This window comes from Gopherus flavomarginatus, chromosome 10, assembly GCF_025201925.1.
Source record: "Gopherus flavomarginatus isolate rGopFla2 chromosome 10, rGopFla2.mat.asm, whole genome shotgun sequence".
Classification (NCBI taxonomy): Eukaryota; Metazoa; Chordata; order Testudines; family Testudinidae; genus Gopherus; species Gopherus flavomarginatus.
Window position 1 is genome coordinate 82,250,083 of NC_066626.1, and position 16,944 is coordinate 82,267,026.

At 53.3% G+C, this 16,944-nt stretch overlaps 1 protein-coding gene and 1 long non-coding RNA gene across 3 annotated transcripts in view; one reads left to right on the forward strand and one right to left on the reverse strand.

Moving 5' to 3' along the window:
• Nucleotides 1–16,944, forward strand: part of ASIC4 (acid sensing ion channel subunit family member 4) — a 53,539-nt gene that overhangs the window by 34,413 nt on the left and 2,182 nt on the right. For both annotated transcript variants that reach the window (XM_050969673.1, XM_050969672.1), the window contains exons 8-10: nucleotides 180–271; nucleotides 874–953; nucleotides 1,394–1,498. In XM_050969673.1, coding sequence (XP_050825630.1) covers nucleotides 180–271; nucleotides 874–953; nucleotides 1,394–1,498 — 277 coding nt within the window. The remainder of the gene's footprint in view (nucleotides 1–179; nucleotides 272–873; nucleotides 954–1,393; nucleotides 1,499–16,944) is intronic.
• Nucleotides 13,091–16,939, reverse strand: LOC127030032 (uncharacterized). Its single transcript, XR_007768270.1, has 2 exons — nucleotides 16,722–16,939; nucleotides 13,091–13,390 (listed from the first exon to the last, which is right to left on the reverse strand). It is a non-coding gene; the product is annotated as an uncharacterized LOC127030032 (long non-coding RNA).

Here is a 16,944-nt window from a genome sequence, read left to right on the forward strand (position 1 = left end):
GTAACCTGCACCGACCCCCTGCCTCACTGTGCCCACGCCGAGCTCCCCCCAATGCTATGCCCACGCTGAGCCCCCCCAATGCTGTGCCTGCGCTGAGCCCCCCCCAATGCTGTGCCCGCGCTGAGCCCCCCCCAATGCTGTGCCTGCGCTGAGCCCGTTTCCATGTGTCCCGCCCACAGAGAGAACTTCCTGGTGCTGGACATTTTCTTCGAGGCGCTGAACTATGAGGCCATCGAGCAGAAGAAAGCCTATGAGCTGGCGGGGCTGCTGGGTGAGTCGCTGGAGCCCTCGCGCCACCACCCCTGGGCACCCCCTGTACCACCCCGCCCATCCAGGGTGCCTCTGCCCCTGGTACTCCCTGTCCCTGGGCACCCCCTGCGCCACCCCACACATCCAGGGTGCCCCCGCCCCTTGTACCCCCTGTCCCTGGGCACCCCCTGCGCCACCCCACCCATCCGGGGTGCCTCCACCCCTGGTGCTCCCTGTCCCTGGGGACCCCCTGCACCACCCTGGCCATCCGGGGTGCCCTGTCCCATTCCCCCACCCCTTGTTCCTCCTGTTCCGGGGAACCCCCTGCACCACCCCACCCATCCAAAGTGCCCCGTCCCATTCCCCCGCCCCTTGTACCTCCTGTCCCTGGGCACCCCCTGCGCCACCCCGCCCATCCAGGGTGCGCCCGCCACTGGTACTCCCTGTCCCTGGGCACCCCCTGCGCCACCCCGCCCATCCGGGGTGCCCCCACCCCATCCCCTTGCACCCCCGGGCACTCCCTGTCCGGGCCGATGGGCGCAGAGGGCTGAGCCAGGCTGACTCCGGCAGGCCTTCCCCCCATGCCCCCCAATACCCCATGACCAGCTCTCTCTCTGCTGCCAGGGGACATCGGGGGGCAGATGGGGCTGTTCATCGGTGCCAGTATCCTGACCATCCTGGAGATCCTGGACTACATCTATGAGGTGAGCGCCAGCGCGGGCAGCTGCCTGGCCTGTGTGTGGGGCCGGGGGGGCACACAGAGCCTGGGCACCCGTCTCTCGCCCCCCGTTGCAGTTCGGGGCTGAGTGTCCGCCCTGGGCACCGGGGGGCCAGATGGCTTGGCCCAGCATGTCGGCTCTACACCGCCCCCTGCAGGCCCCTGGCGTTCTGCCAGCCGGGGTGGGGGGGCACTGATCTCCCCATGGCTCACCTCCCCCCTGCCCCGGCACACCCCACAAAGGAGCAGGCGACCAAGGGGGGTGGAGTGGGGGGTGCGTGAGCTCCGAGATGGGCAGAGGAGGGGCCAACCCGCCACCCTGAGTGAATGTGTAAGTGCGTGTCTGGGCCTGTGTGTACATGTGTGTCTGGGCGTGTGTGTACCGTGTGCTCTGAGCAGCCCCCCCTCACACTCTCACCTGCCCAGGTGGTCCGGGACAAGGTGAGCCGGGCTCTGGGCCGTGCCAAGCCGCCCCTGAGGAAGCCGTCGGGCAGCATCGCCACGCTGGGGCTGGACGAGCTCAAGGATCAGGTACTCGGCCCCTGGGCGTGGTGAATGGGGCCCGGCCGGTGACGCCTGGGTGGGAGGAGGGTGAGTGAGGCAGGGGGGTCCTGCGAGGACAGAAATGGGGGCTGGCCAGTGAGACGTCTGGGGCGGGGAGGAATCTAAGCACAAAGGGGGGATTTTGTTAGTGCGGCACGGGGCTGAGATCAACGCTGCTGGGTCCCTGCACAGAGAAGGCTCCTTGCCAGGCTGGGCACAGCCCCAGGCCCTCTCCCCCGGTCAGGCTTGGTGCACCCCATCTCGGGGCCCCATTGGGCTGGGCACGGCCCCTGGGCCCCCACCAGGCTGGGTGCACCCCCCAGTCGGGCTGGGCCTGGCAGGTTGTTCAGCACGTCCCGCTCCCCAGACAGGCCGGGTTTTACCCTGTCTCAGACCATAGAGGTTTCAGGCCGGAAAGGCCCAGCTAGTCCTGCCCCGGTGCCGGGCCGGAACTAAGTAACCCCAGCCTGTCCCCGACAGGGGCTTGGCCCACCCCTTCCTAAGAACCTCCCGGGTCGGGGGCTCCACCGGCTGCACTGTGTCGCTGCCCGTCGCCCGGCTGTCTGGGCAGGTGCCCGGTAGTGCTGGCCGAGGTCTCTGCTCGTGACAAGGGGGCCCTGCGGCCCTGAGACAGGCCCACGGCGTCGGCCCCAAAGCTGCATTTGGGGTGCGTTAGTGGCACTAGGCCAGAGCCCAGGCCCTGGGGCCGTGCCGTGAGCGCGGAGTGAACCGCTGTGAAATGACACTGGGAAACGCTGCTCCAAGGTGCCGGAGCTCGCCCAGGTCATGAACTCACCCACTGTGGCCATCAGAGCGGCGCTGACTCATGTTGTGGAAATTCCTGTCCGTTCCAGCTGAGGAATAAGGAGAGACTCATAGACTCACAGACTCTAGGACTGGAAGGGACCTCGAGAGGTCATTGAGTCCAGTCCCCTGCCCTCATGGCAGGACCAAATACTGTCTAGACCATCCCGGATAAACATTTATTAACCTACTTTTAAATATCTCCAGAGATGGAGATTCCACAAAACTCCCTAGGCAATTTATTCCAGTGTTTAACTACCCTGACAGTTAGGAACTATTTCCTAATGTCCAACCTAAATCTCCCTTGCTGCAGTTTAAGCCCATTGCTTCTTGTTCTATCCTTAGAGGCTAAAGTGAACAAGTTTTCTCCCTCCTCCTGGTGAGACCGTTTTAGATACCTGAAAACTGCTATCATGTCCCCTCTCAGTCTTCTCTTTTCCAAACTAAACAAACCCAGTTCCTTCAGCCTTCCTTCATAGGTCATGTTCTCAAGACCTTTAATCATTCTTGTTGCTCTTCTCTGGACCCTCTCCAATTTCTCCACATCTTTCTTGAAATGCGGTGCCCAGAACTGGACACAATACTCCAGTTGAGGCCTAACCAGCGCAGAGTAGAGCGGAAGAATGACTTCTCGTGTCTTGTTTACAACACACCTGTTAATGCATCCCAGAATCACGTTTGCTTTTTTTGCAACAGTATCACACTGTTGACTCATATTTAGCTTGTGGTCCACTATGACCCCTAGATCTCTTTCTGCCATACTCCTTCCTAGACAGTCTCTTCCCATTCTGTATGTGTGAAACCGATTGTTCCTTCCTAACTGGAGCACTTTGCATTTGTCTTTATTGAACTTCATCCGGTTTACCTCAGACCATTTCTCCAATTTGTCCAGATCATTTTGAATTTTGATGCTGTCCTCCAAAGCAGTTGCAATCCCTCCCAGTTTGGTGTCATCTGCAAAGTTAATAAGCGTACTTTCTATGCCAACATCTAAGTCGTTGATGAAGATATTGAACAGAGCCAGTCCCAAAACAGACCCCTACGGAACCCCACTTGTTATACCTTTCCAGCAGGATTGGGAGCTATTAATAACTACTCTCTGAGTACGGTTATCCAGCCAGTTATGCACCCACCTTATAGTAGCCCCATCTAAATTGTATTTGCCTAGTTTATCGATAAGGTTATCATGCAAGACCATATCAAATGCCTTACTAAAGTCTAGGTATACCACATCCACCGCTTCTCCCTTATCCACAAGGCTCGTTATCCTGTCAAAGAAAGCTATCAGATTGGTTTGACGCAATTTGTTCTTTACAAATCCATGCTGGCTATTCCCTATCACCTTACCACCTTCCAAGTGTTTGCAGATGATTTCTTTTATTACTTGCTCCATTATCTTCCCTGGCACAGAAGTTAAACTAACTGGTCTGTAGTTTCCTGGGTTGTTTTTATTTCCCTTTTTATAGATGGGCACTATATTTGCCCCCATCCAGTCTTCTGGAATCTCCCCCGTCTCCCATGACTTTCCAAAGATAATAGCTAGAGGCTCAGATACCTCCTCTATTAATTCCTTGAGTATTCTAGGATGCATTTCATCAGGCCCTGGTGACTTGCAGGCATCTAACTTTTCTAAGTGATTTTTAACTTGCTCTTTTTTTATTTTATCTTCTAAATCTACCCCCTTCCCATAAGCATTCACTATGTTAGACATTCCTCCAGACTTCGCAGTGAAGACCGAAACAAAGAAGTCATTAAGCATCTCTGCCATTTCCAAGTCTCCCGTTACTGTTTCTCCCTCCTCACTGAGCAGTGGGCCTACCCTGTCCTTGGTCTTCCTCTTGCTTCTAATGTATTGATAAAAAGTCTTCTCGTTTCCCTTTATTCCCATAGCTAGTTTGAGCTCATTTTGTCCCTTTGCCTTTCTAATCTTGCCCCTGCATTCCTGTGTTATTTGCCTATATTCATCCTTTGTAATCTGACCTAGTTTCCATTTTTTATATGACTCCTTTTTATTTTGTAGGTCATGCAAGATCTCGTGGTTAAGCCAAGGTGGTCTTTTGCCACATTTTCTATCTTTCCTACCCATCGAATAGCTGCTTTTCCGGACACAGCTAGTCAAGCAAGGAGCCCCGGGAGGGGCGATCTGTTTATTTCAACTGCAGTTGGGTTCGAACTCACAAGTAATTAAGAACGAAGAAAACACTTACACCAAAGTATTATATGGAGTTGACTATGATAATCTATCGCTCTATGATTGGCCAAAATTTGCTATCATTACCATACATAATTAGCAAGCTACATGTATCTACTCGCCCCTACCCCCTCTTGTGTTAGTTTGCAAAGCAAGCAGTTAGTTATCTATAGGATGCAGGCGCAGAAAGTTCCATTGTCTGCGGGTTTGGAGTTTGGCTACATTTCCTCTCGAAGGAACTTCCTGAGTTAAGACTATCCATAGCTGATGCTGCATTTTTCCCTTCTTTCTCCCATGTGTATGTGACAAATTTGCCCCCCGGTAGTTAAGTAGAATAATTCTTATTTCAATTTCTCCCCTTTAATCATGATCCATATAGTGGGCTCATGATCATACTTTCCACAGCAGTAGGAGTGTTACAGTGAATACGTAGGGATTAGAATATCAGCATCTGGCATGGTTCCCACCTTTGCCAAAACCTGTCGTCTTGTAAAGAGAGAAATATTCCCTTCGGTTTGCTAGTTGCCCTAGCTCTTTTAGACATTATGCACATGGACAGTTTAAACACACAGAAAAATAAACACAATCATCAGTAAAATCATAACACCTCCCTTCAGGAGTCCCTTAAGCCAGCCTGTTAGGGAAGGGAACTAGGAAAATAAACCATCAAACCAATCATGTGTCCAGCTGCCTTTATCAGACCTGTCTCGGGCGATGTCTCTAACCCCTCAGACAGAGACCAACACCTACAAAATCTCCACCAAGCATTCTCAAAACTACAATACCCACACGAGGAAATAAGGAAACAGATCAACAGGGCCAGACGTGTACCCAGAAGCCTCCTACTGCAAGACAAACCCAAGAAAGAAACCAACAGGACTCCACTGGCTATCACATACAGTCCCCAACTAAAACCCTTGCAACGCATCATCAGGGATCTACAACCCATCCTGGACAATGATCCCACACTTTCACAGGCCTTGGGTGGCAGGCCAGTCCTCGCCCACAGACAACCTGCCAACCTGAAACATATTCTCACCAGTAACTGCACACCGCACCATAGTAACTCTAGCTCAGGAACCAATCCATGAAACGAACCTCGATGCCAACTCTGCCCACATATCTACACCAGCGACACCATCACAGGACCTAACCAGATCACCCACATCATCACCGGTTCATTCACCTGCACGTCCACCAATGTAATATACGCCATCATATGCCAGCAATGCCCCTCTGCTATGTACATCGGCCAAACTGGACAGTCTCTACCGAAAAGGATAAATGGACACAAATCAGACATTAGGAATGGCAATATACAAAAACCTGTAGGAGAGCACTTCAACCTCCCTGGCCACACTATAGCAGACCTTAAGGTGGCCATCCTGCAGCAAAAAAACTTCAGGACCAGACTTCAAAGAGAAACTGCTGAGCTTCAGTTCATCTGCAAATTTGACACCGTCAGCTCAGGATTGAACAAAGACTGTGAATGGCTTGCCAATTACAAAACCAGTTTCTCCTCTCTTGGTTTTCACACCTCAACTGCTAGAACAGGGCCTCATCCTCCCTGATTGAACTGACCTCGTTATCTCTAGCTTGCTTGCTAGCATATATATACCTGCCCCTGGAAATTTCCACTACATGCATCTGAGGAAGTGGGTATTCACCCACGAAAGCTCATGCTCCAAAACGTCTGTTAGTCTATAAGGTGCCACAGGATTCTTTGCTGCTTTTACGTCTCTTAAGTGGGCTGCTCTGTCAAAGGTGTCTTTATAGGTGTCATTCACAAATACACAGCACTCTTGGCCTGTGAGGGCAGAAGTACGTCCTTGAGCTGCTAAAAGACTAGCTAAAGCCATACGACTTTGCAAAGCGAACTGTCTAAGCTACTTACGCTCAGTGGCTTGATTTGTGACTATGGTAGCAGGTTCATTAGCCATAATTTCTAAAATACCCTGGAGTCTTATAACCCCTCTCCTAAGTCTGCGATTACTAGGGAATGTTGCCCATGTCATTGGTTCAAGGGCTGCACCCTCCTCAGCTGGAGGTGTCCCTTACATTTCTAATCTTGTCTTTGTGTCATTATTTCACAACACCAGTGGGGGGAAACAACCAGGCAAGATAACAAGAACCTGAGAAGTGTACTGGAAGGGTATGATCGGCTTTATTCCTACACACCCAGTAAGAACCGAACCCTGTTGGAACAGGGCCGGGAGGTGCATCCCGTGTCACTCCCAATGCTTTTTGTAACAAGAATGTATAACGTCCCTGTCACAGAGTGTGGGGGAGTCCGGCCCTGCACCCCTCTTCCTGGGACTCACAGTGACTCTCAGCCAGCCAGTAACACAGAAGGTTTATTGGACAACAGGAATGCAGCCAGCTCCTTCCTTTTGTCCGGGTTCCGGGCAAACGTGCTGACATCCCTCCCCCCCACCTGGCTCAGGTTACAGGCTTAGGTCCTGTCCCTCACCTAAAGTCCTCCCCTGCTCTCCCACTCCTCACACAGACAGCCCCTACTCCATCACATCTCTCCCCCCTTCGAGACTGAACTGAGCGGGGTCACTCTGCCCAGTGACCTGGGGAAGTTCAGGCCCCTCTCCGGGACAACGCATCCGCTGTCAGGTTGGCACTTCCCTTCACATGGACCATGTCCATGTCATAGTCCTGCAGGAGCAGGCTCCACCTCAGGAGCTTGGTGTTGGCTCCTTTCTCTGGTTCAGCCAGGTCAGGGGAGAGTGGTCGGTGTACACGGTGAATTGTCGCCCAAAGAGATATGGCTCTAGCTTCTTAAGGGCCCATACCATGGCCAGGCATTCCTTCTCGATGGCCGCGTAGTTCTGCTCCCGAGGTAGCAGCTTTTTACTGAGGTACACGATGGGGTGTGTCTCCCCCTTTTCATCCTCCTGCATTAACACTGCCCCCAGTCCCGTGTCTGAGGCGTCGGTGAACACCATAAAGGGCTTGTCAAAATCTGGGTTTGCCAGAACTGGGCCACTAACCAGAGCCTCCTTCAGCGCCCGGAGAGCCTCCTGGCACTGCTCGGTCCAGATCACCTGGTCTGGCTTCCCCTTCTTGCACAGCTTCAGTGATGGGGGCGGCTATGGCACTAAAGTGGGGCACGAACCTTCGATAGTACCCCGCCATCCCAATAAAGGCCTGGACCTGCTTTTTGGTTTGGGGAGCAGGCCAGGCTCTGATCACCTCCACCTTGGCTGGGTCCGGCTTTAGGCAGCCGCTTCCCACCCGATGGCCCAGGTAAGATACTTCAGCCATCCCCACCTTGTGCTTCTCAGCCTTTACGGTTAACCCAGCCTTTCGGAGTCGGTCCAACACTTGTTTAACCTGGGACACGTGGTCCTCCCAGGTCTGGCTGAAAACGCAGATGTTGTCAATATACGCCACGGCAAAACTCTCCATCCCCCTCAGTAGCTGATCCACCAGGCGCTGGAAGGTGGCCGGTGCTCCCTTGAGGCCGAAGGGCAGGGTTAGAAACTCGTACAGCCCCAGAGGAGTGATGAAGGCCGATTTCAGCCTGGCATCTGCGTCCAGCGTCACTTGCCAGTAGCCCTTTATAAGATCCATGGTGGTGAGGTACCGAGCGCCTTCCAGTTCGTCTAGGAGCTCGTCAGGCCTGGGCATGGGGTAGGCATTGGCTACAGTGATGGCATTGAGCTTCTGATAGTCCACACAGAACCGGATCGACCCATCCTTCTTGGGGACCAGCACCACTGGCGATGCCCAGGGGCTGGAAACCGGCTGGATCACCCCCAAAGCCAGCATGTCCCTGACCTCTCTTTCAAGATCCTGGGCAGTTTTCCCAGTGACCCGAAAAGGGGAACACTTATAGGGGGATGTGACCCAGTCTGCACCCGGTGGACAGTCAAATTAGTCCAGGCTGGTTGGAAAACAGCTGTCGGTATAGATGCAGCACCCCTCTGATCACAGCTTGCTGGGCCAGGGTCAGCTGATCAGAGAGGGGAATTGCCTCCAGGGGGGAACCAGCTTTTGTCCCAGGGAATAGATCCACTAAAGGGTCATTTCCCTGCCCCTCCCAATGTCCACACACGGCCAACACCACATTCCCCCGGTCATAGTATGGTTTCATCATGTTCACATGGTACACCCGACGGTGATGTGCCCGGTTTGACAGCTCCACCACATAGTTTACCTCATTCAGTTGCTTGATAACCTTGAAGGGCCCTTCCCAGGCAGCCTGGAGTTTGTTTTTCTTCACGGGGATGAGAACCATCATCTGATCCCCAGTGGCGAAGGCACTGGCCCGTGCCGTGCGGTCATACCAGACCTTCTGCTTCCTCTGGGCTCGGGCCAGATTCTCCCTGGCCAGGCCCATGAGCTCGGCCAGTCTTTCCCGGAAGGTCAGGACATACTCCACCACTGACTCTCCCTCGGGAGCGGCCTTCCCCTCCCATTCGTCCCTCATCAGGTCCAGGGGCCCCCTTACCTGCCTTCCATACAACAGTTCGAAAGGTGAAAACCCGGTAGATTCCTGGGGTACCTCCCTGTACGCGAACAGCAGGTGAGGTAAGTACTTGTCCCAATCCTGCGGGCGCTGGTTCATAAATGTTTTTAGCATCATCTTCAGCGTCCCGTTGAACCTTTCTACCAGCCCATTGGACTGGGGGTGATACGCTGAGGCCCAGTTGTGCTGGACCCCACATTTCTGCCATAAGGACCGGAGCAGGGCCGACATGAAGTTGGACCCCTGGTCCGTTAAGACCTCCTTGGGGAACCCCACCCGGCAGAAAATGATCAGCAGCGCATCTGCCACGGTGTCTGCTTCGATAGAGGACAAGGCCACCACCTTGGGGTAATAAGTGGCGAAATCTACCACCGCCAGAATGTATTTCTTTCCCAACAGGGTCATCTTGCTGAGAGGTCCCACTATGTCCATGGCTACCTTCTGGAAAGATTTTTCTGTGATGAGTAAGGGCCTCAAAGCCGCTTTCCCCTTGTCCTGGGCCTTCCCCACCCTCTGGCAGGGGTCACAGGATTGACAGTACTGTCGGACATGGGTAAAGACCCCAGGCCAGTAAAAGTTCTGTAGCAGCCTCTGCCTGGTGCGCCGGATTCCCTGGTGCCCTGCGAGAGGGATGTCATGGGCCAGGTACAGCAGCTTGTGGCAAAACTTCTGGGGAACCACCAGCAGCCTCCTGATCCCCCATGACTCTACTTCCCCTGGGGGAGCCCATTCTCGGTACAGGAACCCCTTCTCCCACAGAAACCTCTCCTTGCAACCTCTCCTCATGGTCTGTACCGCACTGAGGTCAGCCCAGTCCCTGGGCTTCCGTAAGGAGGGATCTTTCTGCAACTCGGCTTGGAACTCCGCAGCTGGGACAGGGAAGGGGACCTGCTCTCTCTTGCTGGCTGGGTCTGAGGCCGCAGCCTCTGTGAGCCGTGTCCCTGGGCGTTCCCTCCCCACCAGGTTAGGGTCCTGCACCTCGGGCAAAGTATCTTCCCCATTGTCGGGGCGCAGTGCCCTTCGCCGACTCTGACTACGAGTCACAACCAGGGTACCCCGGGCATTGCTTGGCCAGACGTCCAGTTCCCCCCCCCATTAACACCTCCCTGGGCAAATGTGGGTGTACCCCCACATCCTTGGGGCCCTCCTTGGCTCCCCTCTTCAGGTGTACCCTCGCCACGGGCACCTTGAATGGGGTCCCGCCCACGCCCATCAGGGTCAGGTAGGTGTCGGGCACCATCCGATCTGAGGCCACCACCTCGGGCCGGGCGAGCGTCACTTCTGCGCCTGTGTCCCAGTACCCAGTGACCTTCCTCCCATCTACCTCCAGGGGAACAATGCACTCTTTCCAGAGGGGCAGCCCCGCGCCCACCTGGTAAACCAAAAACCCAGAGCCTGGAGCATCCAGCCCCCCAGAGGAGCTGACCTGGGGCCCTCCTCCCTCCTTCGCAGGTGGTACGCAGCCAGCCCCCCTTTCCTGGGAATGTTGCCCCTCATCCGACTGGGTCTTTACCCAGTCAAACCTCTGCAGGTTGGGTCTGCTTGGTCTGTCCCTAAGCTTGGGGCACTGGGCCCGTATGTGGCCTCGTTGGCCACAGTGATAGCAGCCCATGTCTCGTGGGTCCCCTTGAGTGGGTCGGATGGACCTGATGCTGGATGTTCCCCTTTTCGGGGGGTTCTCCATAGGCCCCCTTTGGGAGGTCCCATGATGACTCTCTCTCTGCGTTGAGGCAGGCCTGCTCCTTCGAGACTCCTCCCTGCCATCCCCTGCCCAACTGTCCACAAATTGGTCGGCCAGCTGGCCTGCGTGCTGTGGGTTCTCCGGCTTCTGGTCCATCAACCACAGCCTCAAGTCGGACGGGCACTGCTCGTACAGGTGCTCTAGTATGAATAGGTCAAGCAGGTCCTCTTTAGTTTGGGCCCCAGCTGTCCACTTGCAGGCATACCCCTGTGCCCGGTTGACCAGTTGTAGACCTCACGGGTTTTACGCTGACTCCAGAACCTTTTCCGGTACATCTCAGGAGTCAGCCCAAACTCGCAGAGCAGGGCCTGTTTGAACAGTTCGTAGTCCCCTGCCTCAGCCCCTTTCATTCGGCTGTACACCTCCACGGCTGTGGAGTCCAGTAAGGGGGTGAGAACTGCGATCCTGTCTGCAGGGTCAACCCTGTGCAGCTCGCAGGCATTCTCAAAGGCCGTCAGGAAGGGATCTATGTCCTCCCCCTCACGCCGGGGCAGCAAGTGCTTATCAAAGCTCTTTGCAGGCTTGGGTCCCCCCTCACTCACCGCAGCCAGGACCCCGCTGCTTCTCAGCCAGACCAGCTCCAACTCATGCTAGCACTGGTTCTCCTTGTGTTTACACTGGTTCTCCCGCTTCTTCAGTTCTTGCCTCCTTAACTCGAGCTCTTCCCGTCTCAGCTCCCTGTCATTTTCAATCCGCATCCGTTCCAGGGACGGGGAGCTCCGCCAGGACGATCCCCTGCTGGCCGCCGGGGTCAGGGTGCCCTCGGTATTCACTGGGCTTCCCCCAACCCATCCCCTAACTATAGGTGGGCAGGGTCTTGGGGTGTCCTCAGCAGCAGTCTGGCCCCTCCCAGCCATGTCAGGCCCCGGGGCCCACACTGCATCTGCCGGGTGACTTCCCTCAGGGACAGGGCTCGGTTCATCCAAGCGATTCTTCTCCTCCAGTTGGGCAATTAGCTGTTCTTTGGTGGACCTCCCAATGTGCAGCCCCCTCTGCCTGCACAGCTCCACCAGGTCTTTCCTAAGGCGCTTAGCATACATCTTCCTGCTGGCCACTCGCCAGCCTGTGCTCTCAGCTTCCTACCGGTTCCAGGGAGACCCCTCATGCACCAGCCCTTTTTCAGGTCACCCCTTCTCTGCCAGGGTCGAGCTGCAAACTCCTCTGCCCCTGGCACTGCTCCTGCAATCCCCCCGGGGGATCCTGTTACTGCAAAGTCCTTTGCTCTGGTCACACACTCCCAGGGGTTAATCGCCTCCTGAAACCGTCGCTCTCTATCTCTTCAGCCCACCTGGTCCCCCTCAATCCCCCTTCATTTTACTGCTCCAGTCACTTACTGCAGGAAGCGCCATCCATGGGGTGCAGTAGATCCCGCTGCTGCCACCAGTTGTCACGGAGTGTGGGGGAGTCCAGTCCTGCACCCCTCTTCCTGGGACTCACAGTGACTCTCAGCCAGCCTGTAAAACAGAAGGTTTATTGGACAACAGGAATGCAGGTTACAGCAGAGCTTGGAGGCCCAACCAGGACCCCTCAGTCAAGTCCTTCTGGGGGTTCAGGATGCTTAGTTCCCAGTCTGGGATTCCCTGAATTCCAACCACCCAGCCCAAAACCGAAACTGAACTAACTCCCTCCAGCCGGCCCCTTCCTTTGTCCAGCTTCCCAGGCAAAGGTGCTGACCCCCTGCCCCCTGCCTGGCTCAGGTTACAGGCTTAGGTCCTGTCCCTCACCTAAAGACATCCCCAGCTCTCCCATCCCCCACACAGACAGTCCCTACTGCATCACATCACTCCCAATGCTTTTTGTAACAAGAATGTATAACGTCCCATAAACCCAATAGGCCCATGCTCCAAGGAGACGTCTACATCTCTGCGTTTTTGCCTGCATACAGACATTCGTCCATCAGAGTTTTCCCATACCATGGTGCAGCTTTCATAGCAGACACTATTGGCGCAGACACTTTTGCGGTTAATATCGTCAGTGGTGTCAAAACAATAAACAAGGGCAGTGGCTCACTCTCCGTCACCACCTGGGCCCACATAGTATTTGCAAGTACTGTCCCCTAAAAACAAGCCTGGCCCATTCCCCAGGAGACACCACTCACCTTGCGCCTCGAAGGTTAACAAATATCTGGCGTTAGGGCTTATACCTTCTTGTTGCCAAGTATGAGTTGTAGCCCAATAGGGAGTAACATACACCTTTGAACGAGTAATATTTGCAGCCGTCAAAGGGATAGGAAGGAAAGAAAGTCCTCGTTCTGCATCGGGAGGCACCTGGGTGCACACCCAACATGAGTCATTCCTTCATCTGGGATTCTATTCCTCACCACATGGCTAAATCTAATGAAATTATTATGCTCATAAGAAAGGGAAGGGGAAAACAACATAATTAACAGAGGAAACATTTTCACAATAGGTTAAAATACCAACAAATAAAAGAAAAAAAGAGCAATAAACGTTAATCCAAATAATACAGTCCAATCTTCTATATCCATCAAAACCCTGATATCAGTCGTTTAGGGCCTTAGCTGCCCTGTAGTCATCTACTTCTGGTTGGCCTTGCCGGTCGGCCAACAAGCATCGCTCCCTTGCTGGGGACCTTATCCATGTGTTCCCTTTCGAGTGAATTTAAGTTTCAGTCCAGACAAGGTCTGCACCATCCACTGGTCCTCTGGAGAGAGAACACGAGATTTATTTCCTGTGGATACCTGTGGAGGCAAGGCGTTAGAAACAGAATAGTCTTTCTTGGCTCGGGTATAATGAATCCAGGAGTCTCTTTCAGCTACTTTGATGGCCGTAGGAGTAGTCAACAGGATCTGGAATGGCCCCTCCCAGATAGGTTGGAGAGTCTGCTTCTTGTAAGTTTTCACAAGCACGAAATCACTGGGCTGAAACGAGTGGGCATTCACGTCCAGGGGCTGTCCTTGGAAATGGCAGGCGTACTTGTGAATGGAGGTAAGCTGCTTCTGGAATTGTAAGGCATAGGAGGTTAGTTCAGTGTCCCCCCAAAACTAAATCACTTAAGAGTATCCTTCCAGGCACGTGAGATGAGGGAGGTCTACCAAACAGTAGTTCGAAAGGGGAAAGCTTAAGTTTTCCCCTGGGGGTACTTCTGGCATTGTGCAGGACAAGAGGAAGGGCCTGTACCCACTTAAGGTTACTTTCTTTACATAGTTTTCTTAAATTCTGCTTCAAAACAAAGTTCATTCTCTCAACGTGGCCTGAAGATGCCAGGTGCCAAGGTACGTGCAGCTTCAAGGTGATACCAAGTCCAGTCATTAAATGCTGAAGAACAGTCGAAGTAAAGTGGGTGCCCTGATCACTTTCAATGACCCTTGGGGTCCATATCTGGGCACTATTTCATGCAGGAGAAGCTTGGCCATTCTTGCAGCAGTGGCTTTCGAAGTGGGAAAGGCCTCCACCCACCCTGTCAACTGATCCACTGTGACTAGTAAGTGTTTGAATCCCTGACAAGGGGGCATATCAGCAAAGTCTATTTGTAACCTTTCAAAAGGAATATATGTCCATGGTCTTGCTCCAGGAGGGCCTTTGGGTTCCCCCCTTGGATTGAACTGGGCACATTGGGACGCAACTAATTTAGCCTGCCAACATACTCCAGAGGCAAACCACTGTCTCTTTACAACTTGGGCCATTCCGGTTGCTCCCATGTGTGTGTGCTTGTGGAGATTTTGGTAGCGAGGTGAGGTAGCGAGCTGGGAGGACCCTTCTGCCATCCGACATGTACCGGACACCATCAGGGTCCATCCGTGCACCCACCTGTTCCCACCTTTCCCTTTCTCTTGAATCCACTTTGCAGTATGTCCACTTAGCCCAATCTGGTGGCCATCCGGAGAGCTGCTCTTTTAATTTCTATGCCTCATCCGGAGTGTATTTATCCAAGAAACATGCTTGGGTTTTCAAAGGTTGCCTTGTAGCAGTCTGTGCAGTCCTATCTGCAAAGTCATTGCCTCTAGATAATTCATCTTGTAGTCCAGTATGCCCCATACAGTGCATTACTGAAATGGCAGCTGGCAAATGAATAGCTTCTAGTAATTCTTCTACAAGGGCTGTCTTGATGCTCTCAGCCTACAGTCTCTTTTCATGTGCCCTTCTTGATGACAGCAATAACAAATTAAAGGTCCTCTGGACCCCCCTTTACTGGGTCCCAATCTACCAACAAACCCTTGTCCTCTTCCTTGGCCTCTGCCGACACCAGGCTCTGCTCCCTTCAATACAGCCGCCAACATTCTTATATTCCCTTTATCTTCCTTCCCGCCCCAGCCTTTTGTCGGGCTTCTTGCCCATTAAATACTCTGGTGGCAATAGCCACTATCTGAGAAAGGGGCATCCCTGCAAATCCGTCTACATCATTTAATCTCCTCCTTATATCCTCCACAGCCTGGTCTTTAAACAATCCTCTTATCACTGGCACATTTGCTTCTGCCTCAGGATCTAGGCCCCCAAACAACTTAGCAGCTTTTATTAGTCTTTCATAATAGTCTGAGGGGTGTCCATCTGGGCCTTGCTGGACAGAAGTTACTTTACTCCAATTAGGAGTTCTCTGCCCAGCCTTAACTTATATTGATCTCCAGCATTATTGTCATCCCAGTTAGGATCGCAGTCAGGGCATTCTGTCCTGGTGGCTGTGGGGTAAATCACCTATAGACTCCTGAGCTCGACTGAGCACTTGTTTCCTTTTTTCCTCAGAAAGTAGGGGTTTTAAAGGAACTTGGATATCTTGCCATGTAGGATTATGAGTGGCAAAAATAGTTTCAAATGTCCTATGTATAGATTCTGGGTCGTCCCTGACCTTTGGGGTGGTAATCTTCCAATTCAATAGGTCACTGATAGAGAAGGGAATATGGACATAGCGGTCAACAACCTGACCCGCTCCAGTAGGAACAGGGTACTGTCTTAAGGGCATTTGGAGTACCGGAAAGTTCTGTCCTTTCTGTTTAATGAGCTTGAAATTGACATCTCCAGGAACACTCTCGGGAGACCAACCCCATGAGCTGGTTGAGGAATCGGGGAGACTTCGCCTGCGAACGTGGCTTCGGGTATTATAGGCCACTGGATCAGGATACAATGTGGCTCGGGGTCGGGATGGGGTTGGAGGCAGATCCTGCACCGGTGTAGAGGCGGTCCCTGGAGCCACCTGATTTACCTGAACGGGAAGGGGTTGAGGGGACACAGCTGGTGGGGGAAATGGCCTATAATCATCTTCCTCTGATCTACACTGCTGGTAGGGAGGAGGTTTAGTTTGTTGTAACATGGGAGTGCACTCTTTGTCTTTACAAATTGGGGCAGCGTTATAAAACAAATACAAATAATTCATTTGTTCTGGTCTTAAATCTTCCAGGATGGTTCTAAAGGTTTTGAGGCAGACCTCATTAAATGAGCCATTTTCTGGCCACTGTTCCTCTGGTGGCTGATTAAAAATGTAAGAGGTCCAGGCTGTTATACAAAGGATATTAAGTGGCTGCTTGGACAAGCCAGCGGTGCCACCGAGTCTTCCCCAAATCTTGAAAACGCATCCCAGGAGTGTGCCGGCATCGAATTTCCCCTGACTGTTTCCTACGTCAGGTCTGACTGACTTCTAAATTCCCTGTTTCAGTTCTCCACTGTCCTCAGTGTTACCGAGAACAAAGTCCTGGAGTCAGTGACGGGGAGACCACCCAGGCTATTCAGTCAGCCTCTGTTCCTGCCTGGTTAATCTTCTGTCATCCGAAACTTGTCTTTATACTGGGCTGGCACTCTAAGAGTGTTTAACTGCCAAACGGATGTCCCAGTAATTTCACCAAGGCTGTCCCAAGGAAACCGCCGGGTCTAAGACCCACGTGTACACATAACACAAAACAGAGACAATTTACCCGTCTCCTGAAGAGGCCTCAAGCTCTCCTAACGCAATCTGTCTCGTTGCTTGTGGTCCATCTCTCAGAGTCCTCCTTATCGTCCCCGCTGGGGGCCAACTCCCAAGACAATACAACCCAAGGTAAACTCACCTCTGCGCGCGCTGGTCCTTCTCGAGGGAGGGGCCCCGGAGCGGTTCTGAGCTGGAGAATTCCCTTCGTGGTCGCCAAAACTGTTGTGGAAATTCCTGTCCGTTCCAGCTGAGGAATAAGGAGAGACGGACACAGCTAGTCAAGCAAGGAGCCCTGAGAGGGGCGATCCGTTTATTTCAATTGCAGTTGGGTTCGAGCTCACAAGTCATTAAGAACGAAGAAA